This window comes from Perognathus longimembris, chromosome 28 (assembly GCF_023159225.1).
Source record: "Perognathus longimembris pacificus isolate PPM17 chromosome 28, ASM2315922v1, whole genome shotgun sequence".
Lineage (NCBI taxonomy): Eukaryota > Metazoa > Chordata > Mammalia > Rodentia > Heteromyidae > Perognathus > Perognathus longimembris.
Genome location: NC_063188.1, coordinates 9,932,502 through 9,945,655, shown reverse-complemented (window position 1 = coordinate 9,945,655; position 13,154 = coordinate 9,932,502). Strand labels below are relative to the sequence as shown.

Genomic DNA, 13,154 nt, shown 5'->3' with positions numbered 1-13,154 from the left:
AAGCGCTTTTTCCCTATACATAGAAATTTATCTAACTGAAAATTTCCACCTATACCTGAAGATAGTCCAGCTTATTTTATTGTTTGTATTCTAATATCCTTAATGAGTTGTACAAAGGGGTTTCGATTCAACAAGTCAGGTTTGGAGTTACAATGCAGCTTGATCAGTGTGTCTCCTTTCAAGCCAGGATTTAAAAGAACTGTCAGTCAGCACATGGTATCAGCAAAGACCAATCACAACTACTGAGCTTTCCCGTTATGGTTTGAGAATACATTTCTAACTGCTTTGGTATGCTGCTTTAAGAATCTATAATCTGTATGGTTATATAAACAGGAAAAAGCACAATTGCTATTTTCCCCCAAATCAAACTCAATTCTTAAACTATCAATCACTGCAGGGGGGAGAGGAACTTGTCCAAAAAGCAAAGGGGCAGCCTTTCTTTCTTCTTTTTTGCAGGCTTTGCATGAGAGATGAATCAATGTTGATTTGAGCTTCATGCAGACATTTTTTTTTCAGTTCCAGCATATGATTGCTTAAAGGCACACCACCCAAAAAAACGTGCTGGCCACATCACAGAGGCTGAGACCTGTCCTCTTTCCCACCGTCCTACCTCAGCCCTGTGCAGCAGCTCTTACTGCTGCGTCAAGGAGATGGCACAACAAGATTTGTATTATCTTTCCCTCCTTGAAAATAGATCCTCATGTCTACCCCTCCATGATTGCCAGCTACATGGTCTCGGAGCAGTAACAAGCACAATGGGCAGAAACTTGACATGTCATTTCACGATCAAAATCCATAAAGTAACTTGCTTCAGATTCTTCCTGTGTGGTATCTACAGGAGGCAATCCATCCATGCTATGCGGAAGTCTTCACTCAATCTAGTTATATACTGTTGAAAATGCCTTACACAGCTGGGTGATAGTGTCTCACACCTATAATCCTAGCTACATGGGATGCTGAGCTCTGAGGATGGAGGGTCACAGCCTGCCTGAGTAGGTAAATCAGAAAGACTTTCTCCAATTAAGCAGTAAAAAAATAGAAGTAGAACTGTGTCTCAAGTGGTAGAGTTCCTGCTTTGAGCACAATGTAAAGGACAGTGTGCCTAGGCTATAAGTTGAAGTCCCAGTACTGGCACAAAAAATTATATATATAAATATATATGCTTACTCACAGGAACAATTAATTTATATTCCTTTTAACCTTTAGGGCAAAGAAATGCAGTAACAATAAAGGGGACCCTTCATGGAAAGTCACTGCAGACGTGCCCACTTTCCAGACATACTATTCCACTTCGCTTTCACATCATTGTAGCAAAGCAGGTCTTATCCCTGCTTACAGATGAGCAAACTGAAGTACACTTGGTAAGCACTGACAATAGATCCATGCATTCACATACTCAATGCACACTCAGTTCATTGCTTGCCCTTTATGATGATTTGACATTGACCTACAAAATGGGGCCAATACTAGCATTTGAAACAAGACATTTTTCTTTGGGCTTTGACTATCCTGGTCTTTAATATTCAAAGAGGTGAATTTCTGTAATGGGAGTGAAAGTGTACATATATAGTAGTTATATGGACATTGAAGCAATTTATGTTGAGTAGTTCTCCAAAGTATAATGTATTATGTTACAGTATTTTTTAAGTTTCTATGTGAAGGTGTATATATATATATAATATTTATATATATATTTATTTATTTAATATATTAATACTATTAATATTATAATATATTATATTAATATATTGATATTAATATTTGATATATTAATATTATATATATATATATATATATATAGCAGAAGTCCTTAAAGACTGCATAAAATGTTTGTTCATGCCTGGCACAGGATCCTGTCAAAGCAAGAGGCGTTGGTACGGGAATTGAAAAGCCCTTGGATCTGAGTATTCAAGTGAGGGGGAGACTACAAGTGCCATTAGTAGAGGGAGGAGCCAATGCCCTTTGGAATGGGTGGCATGCCCCTGCGTGGTACCAGGCTATAAAGGACACTTGTTTACCACTGTCACGATCCCCACTGGTAGGAGCAACCAAAATAAGCAACAAGTGGTTTGGTCATTGGATCTTAGTGGTTTGCCATATGTAAAGTGTCACCTCTCATTGGAAGATAGGGAAGTGGCATAAACAAAAATGGCAACAGGAAGCTACTTTCAAACCGAATTTAAGAGCTCAGGTTATTTTTAAGATAACTACAGCGTTTCTTTAGCTGCCTGACCCCAGGAGGGGATCTGAAGGGTGAAAGCCCTAACGTTCTGACTGGAGACAAATAAATGCTTGGGAAAGGAAGTTAAAAAGGAGTGTTCTGTTCCTGGAGAGAAGACTAGAAGGGATCCTTTTATTGGCAACTTCCTAAAAATTACCTGAATTGGGCTCAATGTAAATGCATAGCTATACCCTTTGCCCTGGCCATGAGGCAGACCTATTGTATTTGAAGAAAAACATAAACCTAAAAAAAAAAGAAAAGAAAACAGTTTTGCACCATTAGGCCACTGAATGGAAGCAATCAAAATGCAATATCATGGAAGAATATAATGGTGAAAGGCTGGCTTATGTTTCAGCTTGATATAGTCAGAACTATCTGTGCAGCTTATGTTGGGGAAAATGCAGGACCTCAAGTTGAAGGGGTGTGAACAGCTCTCACCTTTGCCCTGCCATACCTACTCTTAAGCAGTACAACAACGTGTGCCTTACTGCTTTGTCAGGACTGTCCCAAGCAATACTTTTTTTCTTCTGGTTTGTCCCTTTTGTAATATCTGTTGCTTCTTATCTCCTACTTATCAAACTCAGCTACAATCACTGAAATTTCTACTAAGTATCAAGTTTAATCCTGTCCTTGAACTTGAATTTCCATCCTTTCCCCCTACCACAGCCTCCAGGATTAGCCTAAAGCCACAAATCCTTCTAGGTCAAACGATCCGGTCACCATCTAGGGGCGAGTTATACTTTTCACACTGCTCAAATCTGGCAAACTTGCCACTCTCTACATTTCTAGACTTCAGAACTAAGCCAACCACGTGCATTTAAGGAGAATTCTTCTTAGAACACTTGAAACAAGTCACCCATAAGAGAAAAAAATCATAGGAAAGAATCAAGGAAATGTAGGAGAAAGATAAACTCTGACTTAAGATCAAACATATTAGGCTAAGAATGTGGCTTAGTGGTAGAGTGCTTGCCTAGCATGCATGAAGCCCTGGGTTCAATTCCTCAGCACCACATAAACAGAAAAAGCAGTAAGTGGCACTGTGGCTCAAGTGGTAGAGTGCTAACCTTTCTTATACATTGTAAATTGTCCATTAAATGTCTAAATCTATTATTTGCACCTAGGAAACCATGTGTAGGGATACATTCACAATTATGTCCAACTAAAGAATCATGTTCTAGCTGCAGTTTTTGTTGTTGGTGCTTGTGGTGGTGGTGGTGGTGGTGGTGGTCCTGGGGCTTGATTCAGGTCCCGGGCACTGTCCCTGAACTCTTTTGCTCAAGGCTAGTGCTCTATCACTTTGAGCCACTGCGCCACTTCTGGTTTTCTGGTGGTTAATTGGAGAAAAGAGTCTCACAGATTTTCCTGCCAGTGCTGGCTTTGAACCTCAATCCTCAGATCTCAGCCTCATGAGTAGCTGGGATTATAGGTGTGAGCCACCAGTGGCCAGTCTAGCTATAATGTTTTTAACAATGTTGTGTGCTAAGAACCTTATGGAGGGGGTATGAGGGACAAGGTAACAAACTGTACAAGAAATGTATCCAGTGCCTAACTATGAAACTGTAACCTTTCTGTGCATCAGTTTGATAATAAAAATTTGAAAAAAAAGAACCTTATGGAAAAATAAATCATTTATTCACACATTCAAATTCAGTGTCATTCTACAACCATGACATCCTTACTTTCTTTATCCTGTGATTCAGAAAGTCAGGATTTTGTCCGATGGCAAATTTTTAACTTCTCACTTTTTATATGGGTGCTGTTTCAATTTGTTGAGTGTGTGACCAAACTTATAACCATACAAATAACATTATTGAAGGTTTTCAAGAAAAATAAAAAGGGCTTTAGGCATCCATTTAAATTCTTGTGGATGACCAATTTGATAATAAATTAGCCAGTATTATTTCAATATTTCTTTAAAACATACCTAAATATCATGATAAAACATTTCTGGGTAATTTAGCATATGAATAAACTAATGGGCGGAAATTTTAGGTAGAAGAGTATTTGCAATGTTATCTGAAGGAGAGGTTTCCAAATTTCAGTTTATAATAAAAGGAAGTTGGGTACAGGGAGCTCACGCCTGTAATTCTAGCTACTCAAGAGGTTGAGATCTGAGGATTGTGGTTCAAAGCCAGCCTGGGCAGAAAAGTCCCCATAAGACTCCAATTAACCAATCAAAAACTGGAAGAGGAAGTGGTGGAGCACTAGCCTTAAGCTCTGGGATAGCACTCAGGCTCTGAGTTCAAGCCCCACCACCAACACAAAAACATAAAGATAGGAAGGAAAAAGAGTCAGGTCCCTGTGACTCACACCTGGAGTCCTAGTAACTCAGGAGGTTAAGATCTGAGGATCATGGTTCAAAGCCCAGGCGATAAGTCTTGAGACTTTTATCTCCAATTAACCACCAGAAAGTTAGAGCAGAGTGGTAGCTCAAGTGGTAGAGCCCTCTGGTGAGCACAAAAGCTCACAGGCAGCCCTTAGATCCTGAGTTCAAGCCCCAGGACTCTCACAAAAAAGAAAGAAAAAAATGACAAAGGAAAAATGTTGCAGCTGCACACCTGTAATCCTAGCTACTCAGGAGGCTGAGATCTCAGGACCACAGTTCAGAGTCATCCCAGGCAAGAAAGTCTGTGAGATTCTTATCTCCAATTAACCACCATAAAATCAGAAGTGGTACAGTAGCCCAAAATGGTAGAGCGCCAGCCTTGAATGAAAAACCTCAGAGACAGCACCCAGGCCCTGAGTTCCAGCCCCAGGACTGACAAAATAAAGAAAAAGAGAAACATCAACGGGCTAATAATATTTCATGTTTAACGTATCAGTTAAGAGACAAATTACAACCATAAAGCTTGTACAGCATTACTGATACTTAAATGGTTGGTGTTTTTTTACTTCTACAGTGATATCCAAGGAATGTTTTTCTAAGTGCTGATGAAATCATCTCCAGAACCATGCTCCTGACTACATTCTACTTGACCATGGGCAAAGAAAGCATGAATCCCTTTCGTAGGTATTATTTTAACTCCTGATTTAAAACTACGCAGCCAAATGATTCAAAATTAGTAATGCTCTCTCCCAAACTTGATGATGACATTTAGATTGTGAAATAAGAGTCTACCTCCTCCACTTCCTTCAATTACCCTTGGCCAGTCTCAGTAAACGACATCAATGCGATCCATGCAAACACAAGACTCCATTCTCGGCATCTGTCCTTAAAAGCCCCACGCAAAAGCCCTAATGTGCTGTAGCACCATGCTGCAGCATCTCTGCACTTGAACTTGGGAATCGGCTTTCCAGAACTGCAGACAGAGCCCTTACCGCATTCCTTCTGAACCTCATCTTGCCTCTCGGGGGATTCGCTTCTGCCATCTTTTACACTCTTCTTTTCCAATTGTCAATGCCTCCCTGATGAAATATGAGCTGCTTCTTGGGTGGTATTTAAAAACGGCAGCCAAAAATCTCCACCAAACAAAGCTAGCGTAGCTGCTTCCATTACCACTGCTGCAGCAGCGCTGCACAAAAATCCACTATCCCTGATTAGTCAGCTGACAGCTCCTTCCCGACTGCTCATTGTAATTCAGAGTTGACACATTCCCCAACTACTTAGTCTGATTGAACCGGGTGGATTAGCGGGTGCTGGACTGCTCCCGACCATCAGGCATGTCCTAAGTGTGGAGGAAAAAAAAATCCACTCTTCTCCAAAGAGCAATCTGGATGGGACTGGTTTTTCTCCACTGCGCAGTTGGATTTTTAAGGTGGAATGCTAAGAATCCTTGTGAAGGTAGTATGAACTGATATATCTTCCTTTGATCTTCCCCAGGTCTATGACTGATAATTTTAAATTTTGGACTTTTTTCCAGTTGATTCTGGATCAAAGTCTGGGGAAAGTCTTGTTTGTGAAATTTTATCCTGATAATAATCTAAAAAGAACAGATAATGTGAACTTTCTAATGGCTATGAGTTTCTCTGAAACTAACCAACCTCCTTCTGGCCCACCCCAAATAGCTCCAAGAGATGACTTTTAATCTCTTCACCTCAAAGACATGATAAATGTTTAGTTTAAGATGATACATTTGGTAACTACCTTGATTTGACCATACATATATATATATATACACATATTTAAAAAACCTCATTAATGTGTATAATATGTGCCAATCAACAATATTTTTGCAACTGTCTTATCAACTATAAAGTATGACCTAACTGCTGCTACTTATTTTGGAATCTGGAAATTACAATTAAATTGAATTGTGTGATTACCTAATATACATTTACTTAATATACTGGATATCATGATATATGCTTGTAATCTCAGCGCTTAAGAAGCAGAGGTAAAATGATGACACATTCAAAGCCAGCCTAAACTATATAGTAAGAGATTGTGTCAAAAAACAGAGGCTGGCCAGGCATGGTAACTGACACCTGTAAGCCCAGCTATTTGGTAGGTAAACATCAGAATGACTGCAGTTCAAGGACAGCACATATAAAAAGTTAATATCCCAATTTAGCCAACAAGCTGACAATGATAATCCCCAATACATGAGCGGCACAGGAAGAACCATGTTTTAAGCCCTGCCCTGTACAAAGATACATAGCAAGGCTCAAGTGGTCAAGTTCCTGCCTAGGAAGTCAGAGATCCTAACTTCAAATCCTCATATTGCCCCCTATGGCCAAAAGAGTTCAGTGGTAGAGCCAAGGTTCTGGGTTCAATTCCCTAGGAACACCAAAAGGAAGGGAAAGAAGAGGGGAAAAGAGAAGGAGTAGAGTGAGGGAAGGAGGAAGGGAAGGGGGGATAGATGGGTGGAGGGAAGGAGAGAGAGAAGGAAGGAGGAAGAGGAAGAGAAGGAGGAGAAAAAGGAAAGAACAGACAATTACACCTGGCTACGCAATGGTAACTTTTTTTTGTTTGCCAGTCCTGGAGCTTGGACTCAGGGCCTGAGCACTGTCCCTGTCTTCTTTCAGCTCAAGGCTAGCACTTGAGCCACAGCGCCACTTCCAGCTTTTTTTGTTTATGTGGTGCTGAGGAATCGAACCCAGGGCTTCATGCATGCTAAGCAAGCACTCTACCTCTAAGCTATATTCGCAGCCCACAATGGTTACTTTTACTCCAAATTCTGGCTGAATGTTAATTTTTGTTCTTGAAATTAGCTACTACTAATGCCTTTATTTTTTTTAAAAAATGCCAGTTTCTAATGGTTGCAATTAATGTACTGGTCAGTATGGGCAAAGACCTGATTCTGACCTCTTGCCTAGCACATCAGTTTGGCACTTACAGAATAAAAAAACACTTGAGCTCTGAGCCAATTACTTAGCACGGTTGGGGCTTCCTTACTATGAACAGCTCTGGAAAAACAATAAAGACAGCACTACTCCCTAAAAAAAAAAAAAAAAAAAATAGGTCACTGCCCTTCTCTTGATCTCAATTTGATTAGGTCAAAACCTAAATCTGTACTTCTCTTTTAGCAAAAGTATAAACTCTACATCAAGCAGCCTACTTAATGGAGAAAAGTGAAACTTTACCAAAACACTGGTGCCATGTGCCAGATAGACAATGAAAATTAATTTAATCAAGCAAGTACAGTAATGGCCCCACACCAAAGCTTTTATTGCAGTAAGTGTTACAATTTCTATAAAGGAATTGATTATTGCCATAAAACACAGTCTACTTATTCAATAAGCCCAAGACCTAACCCAAAAAGGTCACAGCATGGAAAATGGTTTTTACGATTCTTTATCTCACTGACAGGGCTCAGTAATATATGGGGGTAGGGGACTAGATCTGTCCTTTCCGTTGTAGTTTTCTAAAATCATTCAATTTAGTTGTGCAGCCAAGCCATTTGAAAAAAATGATAGAATGCAGCAGATACAAAAGACATCACCTGAAAAAGGTTATATGGCTACCATAGGTACTTCCTCATGAGTCTAGCTTTGTGTACGAACATATTTAGTACACATTGATGAAAAATTAACCAAAAAGAACATTGACTGAAAAGTCCAACAACCTAGATTTGTATCTTGCCTTTGAAACTTATTTCCATTTTCTCAGTTGAGAATAACCTCCTCAATCAGGAAATAAAGTAATAATTTCAGATGAGAGAAGTCTAGTGTGCTTTGGTACAGGAAAGTCACTATACATAATGTGAACATATTGCACAACTGAAAAATCTAAGACTCTAAAAGAAAGTATTTTAGCCAGGTACCAGTGACTCACATCTATAATCCTAACTACTAAGAAAGGTGAGATCTGGTAATCATAGTTCAAAGTCACCCTGGGCAGGAAAGACTGTGAGACTTTCATCTCCAATTAACAAGTAAAAAGCTGGAAATGGAGATATGGCTCAAATGGTAGAGCGCTAGCCTTGAGCAAAAATGCTCAGGGACAGTACCAAGGCCCCGAGTTTAAGCCTTAGGACTAGAAACAAATATAAAAAATAAAATAAAGTATTTTGAATGTTTTCACCATAAAAAGTATTGAGTCTTTAAAGAGACAGAATTTTACCACAGCTTATGCACTACAAACAAAGCATTTATGACCAAAAAAAAATCACTGGTACCCGAGGTAACATACAGATTTTATATAACGGTTAAGAATATAAATTTACTTCCCTACTACATCATGTATTGCTGAGTTTTGTTTTGTTTTCGCAAAATAAACTGATAAAAAGTCAAAACATTAATAAAGAAAGAAATACAGATGACTAATGATGTTGAAATTACCAAAAAAATCCTACTGATTCCCACCATCTTGGGTCTGATGGAGTAGTGGGCCCTGTGAAAGTTTCACAGACATCTGCAATCTTGTTAGCTCACAGGAGTTCCTCATCTCCCTCCTCTTCGATGAAAAATGTCACTCCATCCTCGTAAGGACAATAAAGTTAAAGACATCTTGGATGTGGACATGATTGTATTTCTTATGGGTCTTTTTTTTTTAGAAAACATTTTTCTCAGGATATTGGAAAGCTGGCTGGGGATATGGCCTAGTGGCTAGAGTGCCTGCCTCGTATTCATGAGGCCCTGGGTTCAATTCCCCAGCACCACATATACAGAAAATGGCCAGAAGCGGCGCTGTGGCTCAAGTGGCAGAGTGCTAGCCTTGAGCAAAAAGAAGCCAGGGACAGTGCTCAGGCCCTGAGTCCAAGCCCCAGGACTGGCAAAAAAAAAAAAAAAAAAAAAAAGGATATTGGAAAGCTGAGGACAAGATTCCACTAGGGCAGATAAATCACACCATAGGTGACTTACCTTCCTACTCGATCACTGTAAGAACAAACCTAGAAACATGCACAACAAAATACTTTTTAAGACTGTTTATTTCAGCCAGGCACCAGTTGGCTCACAGGTGACTGTGATCTGAAATTGCAGTTTAAAATGAGCCGAGGCAGGAAAATTTGTGAGACTCTTATCTCTAATTAACCACTGAAAACCCGCAAGTTGAGCTGTGGCTCAAGTGGTAGACCACTAGCCTTGAGCAGAAGAACTTAGGAACAGTGTCCAGGCCCTGAGTTCAAGCCCCATGACTTATTTAAAAACAAAACATAAACTGTGCCATGTGCCAGGTGCTGATGGCACCTATCTGTGATCCTAACTACACTGGAGACAAGATGGTGTTTCAAAGCCAGCTGGGGCAAACAAAAGTCTATGAGTTTCTCTCCAATTAACCAGCAAAAAGTAGAGGTATGGCTCTAGCAATAGACACCAAGCAGTGTTGCAGAGAATGCAAGGCCCTACTAATTCAAACCCCAGCATGGGCACTTAAAAGAAAAAAAGGAAGGAAGGAAAAGAGGGAGGGAGGGAAGGAGGGAGGGAGGGAGGAAGGGAGGGAGGGAGGGAGGGAGGGAGGGAGGAAGGAAGGAAGGAAGGAAGGAAGGAAGGAAGGAAGGAAGGAAGGAAGGAAGGAAGGAAGGAAGGAAGGAAGGAAGGAAGGAAGGAAGGAAGGAAGGAAGGAAGGCTCCTGTGGCTCACCGCTGTAATACCAGCTACTCAGAAGGCTGAGATCTGAGGATCATGGTTCAAAGCCAGCCCAGGCAGGAAAGACCATGAGACTCTTATCTCCAATTAACAACCAGAAAACAGGAAGTGGAGTTGTGGCTCAAGTGATAGAGCACTACCCTCGAGCTGAAGAGCTCAGGAACGGCACCCAAGCCCAGAGGTCAAGCCCCATAACTGACTAAAAAAAAACATGCATAGATCCATGAGCCTTTGCTCACTCACCAACAAAACTACTTACTAATTACACTTTCTTTCCCACTAAAATTTAGTGGAAGGGATTTTGTCTTGGTATCTTCTCCAAAACCATCTTCTTACTCATCTTCCTTCCTCATTATATAATTTATTTTTATTGCATTTCTTATTATTAAAATAACATGTGCCATCAAAACAGTAGGTAAAACATAAAACAAAAACAAGCAATCAATGTACAGTGCATGGGACTTACTGAGATTTTTTGAAGGGAGATTTTAACAGAAGCCCACGTATCTAATCTTCGATCCACAATAATGGTAAATCGTGAGTCTGACCCATTTTTCCTATAAGATAAAAGAAATTAATGGTTTTTTTTTACTAATAACACAAATCCTCTATACACATCTCACTATATAAGCATTTTATTTACATTTCATGTTTGACTAAAGACAGATTTGGATATAGAAACCTATTACAAAGTCCTTTTTTTCCCTAATGCCCTCCCTATGGCTTGAATTCAGGGCCTCTGCACTATTACTGAACTTCATTTTGCTCAAGCCTAGTGCTGTACCACTTGAGCTTCACTTCCAGCTTTGTAAACTATAGTTCATTGTAGATAAGAGTCCCACAGACTTTCCTATGTGAGCTAACTTCACATTGTAATCCTGAAATCTCAGCCTCTTTGGAGTAGTTAGGATTACAGAATGAGCCAACGGCACCCAGCTCTACAAGGTGCTAGCTTTGAAAATTCTGTGGCCTCCTACTCACTGTTTAAAATTCATTTCTGAACACTAATGTCAATTGTTTAAATATGAAAGGGACAGTGTAATAGCATAGGTTAAAGAAACAGATTTGGAATACTAAAACTTGGGAGAGGGGGCTGGGAATATGGCCCAGTGGCAAGAGTGCTTGCCTCCTATACATGAAGCCCTGGGTTCAATTCCTCAGCACCACATATATAGAAAAGGCCAGAAGGGGCGCTGTGACGCAAGTGGCTAGCCTTGAGTAAAAAAAAAAGAAACTAGGGACAGTGCTCAGGCCCTGAGTCCAAGCCCCAGGACTGGCAAATAAATAAATAAATAAATAAATAAATAAATAAATAAATAAATAAATAAAATCACCTTTAAAAAAAAACTTAGGAGAGGTCACACCAGTTTCAAATTATTTTAATATTAAGGCATTTCTTCTAGTGTCTCCCAATATAATTATCAAACCATTTAAGATACAGTCCTGAGTTGTTTTTGAACAAAATAATAGCTATCCCCAGTCATGGCCGGTAAGAGTTCCTTTTAAGCAAATTAAGGTCTTTATGTCTGATCATCATTAGCCTATATTCTTCCAAGATCTCTACTTTTATTTCCATAGATACCCTGGATAATTTTTACAGCAACACAGATACCTTTCAGCTTCTCTCTTTTATAGCCCTTACACACTCAGAAGTCAAATTTACTTATTATCTATAATAATAATAAAATAACAATAATAACAATAATAGCTATTTTAAGTTATTTTTGTGTTATGACATTCACATAGGTATTTGATATAAAACAAAGATTGTAAATAGAATTAAATGCTGCACCTTGCAATTGAGGTCAGATAAGTGAGCACTTTTGTTATTACTTCTTCAGGAATACATTTGAAATTACAGTTTTCTGGAAAAGTAATGACCCAAGCATTGTCTATTCCTCGTCCACCTAAAGAGTAGAAAAAAATAAGACAAACTTTATGAGACAATAAAATAAGAATATGGAGTTTAGACTTAAATAGGGTGAGTAAATGATTGCTTCAGGTCAACAAAACTTTTGTAAGTATGATAATGTCTACCAAAAATGATGACAAACCAAAATAGCACCAAACTCATGTTACTAAGTTTAAGAAGTGGCAAAGTTTCTAAATGAAAAAAATGAGTAGAAAGAGAAGGAAATGAGTTAGTAAAGTTAGAAGAAAATATTATATAATATATTTAATAAATATGGCTAAACAAATAGTTGATCCTCCAAGTAGAAAAACTAATGGAGATTGAGAAATAACTATTTCTATACCAGAATTATACATAATGCTTCTCAAACTAGTATAATCACACAAATGTTTATGTAGAGAGAGAAGAGAGCACTGTTTCTAAGTTCCAAACACTGTCTGCTCATCAATTCATACATTTATCTCCATTTAAATAGACGAGATTTTACTTACCAGAAAGGAAGGCGATATCTTGCATTAAGAAATGACCGATGTCCTTTATTTTGAGGTGCCCCTTGGTTTCTTTGACAAACGAGGAGGGAGAGGACACAACAGCCATGTTAAAATTGCAGCTACATACACACGAAAGTTCTCACTGAGCCCAAAAGTAGCTCAGGCTTCTACTAACCCATGGCTACAGAACGTCTGTCCTCTCTCAGCTGCAGAAAGTAAATGCTCCTTCTCAGAATCTACGTTTGAGACAAAGCTATTCTTCACTCACCAGAAAGTCAAGGACAAATGAAACATTAGGATATCCGGGATTATTCAATAGGTGGACACATTGGAGATATGCAGTACATAACATTTGGAGACATTGTAGTACATTGCCTTCTATTTCCGCTGGTGTCCTTCACTGTACAAAGCGTTATTAGCACTTCTAGGATCTTGGGTCTTATTGAATCCTCAAAATAACCCTGAGGTAGGAATCAGATCATCATACACATCATGAAGGGAGAATAGAGTACAGTGTTGTGATTTAGTGTATGGGTTTTTGAGCCAGACAGACCAGGATTCA

At 39.2% G+C, this 13,154-nt stretch overlaps 1 protein-coding gene across 1 annotated transcript in view; it reads right to left on the bottom strand.

Annotated features, from left to right (window-relative positions):
* Positions 1–12,623, bottom strand: part of Mcf2 (MCF.2 cell line derived transforming sequence) — a 61,467-nt gene extending 48,844 nt beyond the window's left edge. The window contains exons 1-3 of the mRNA XM_048336716.1: positions 12,593–12,623; positions 11,982–12,096; positions 10,656–10,746 (exon numbers count right to left, since the gene is read on the bottom strand). Of these exons, the coding sequence (XP_048192673.1) occupies positions 10,656–10,746; positions 11,982–12,096; positions 12,593–12,617 (231 nt within the window). The 5' untranslated portion in view covers positions 12,618–12,623. The remainder of the gene's footprint in view (positions 1–10,655; positions 10,747–11,981; positions 12,097–12,592) is intronic.
* Between the last annotated feature and the right edge of the window lie 531 nt (positions 12,624–13,154).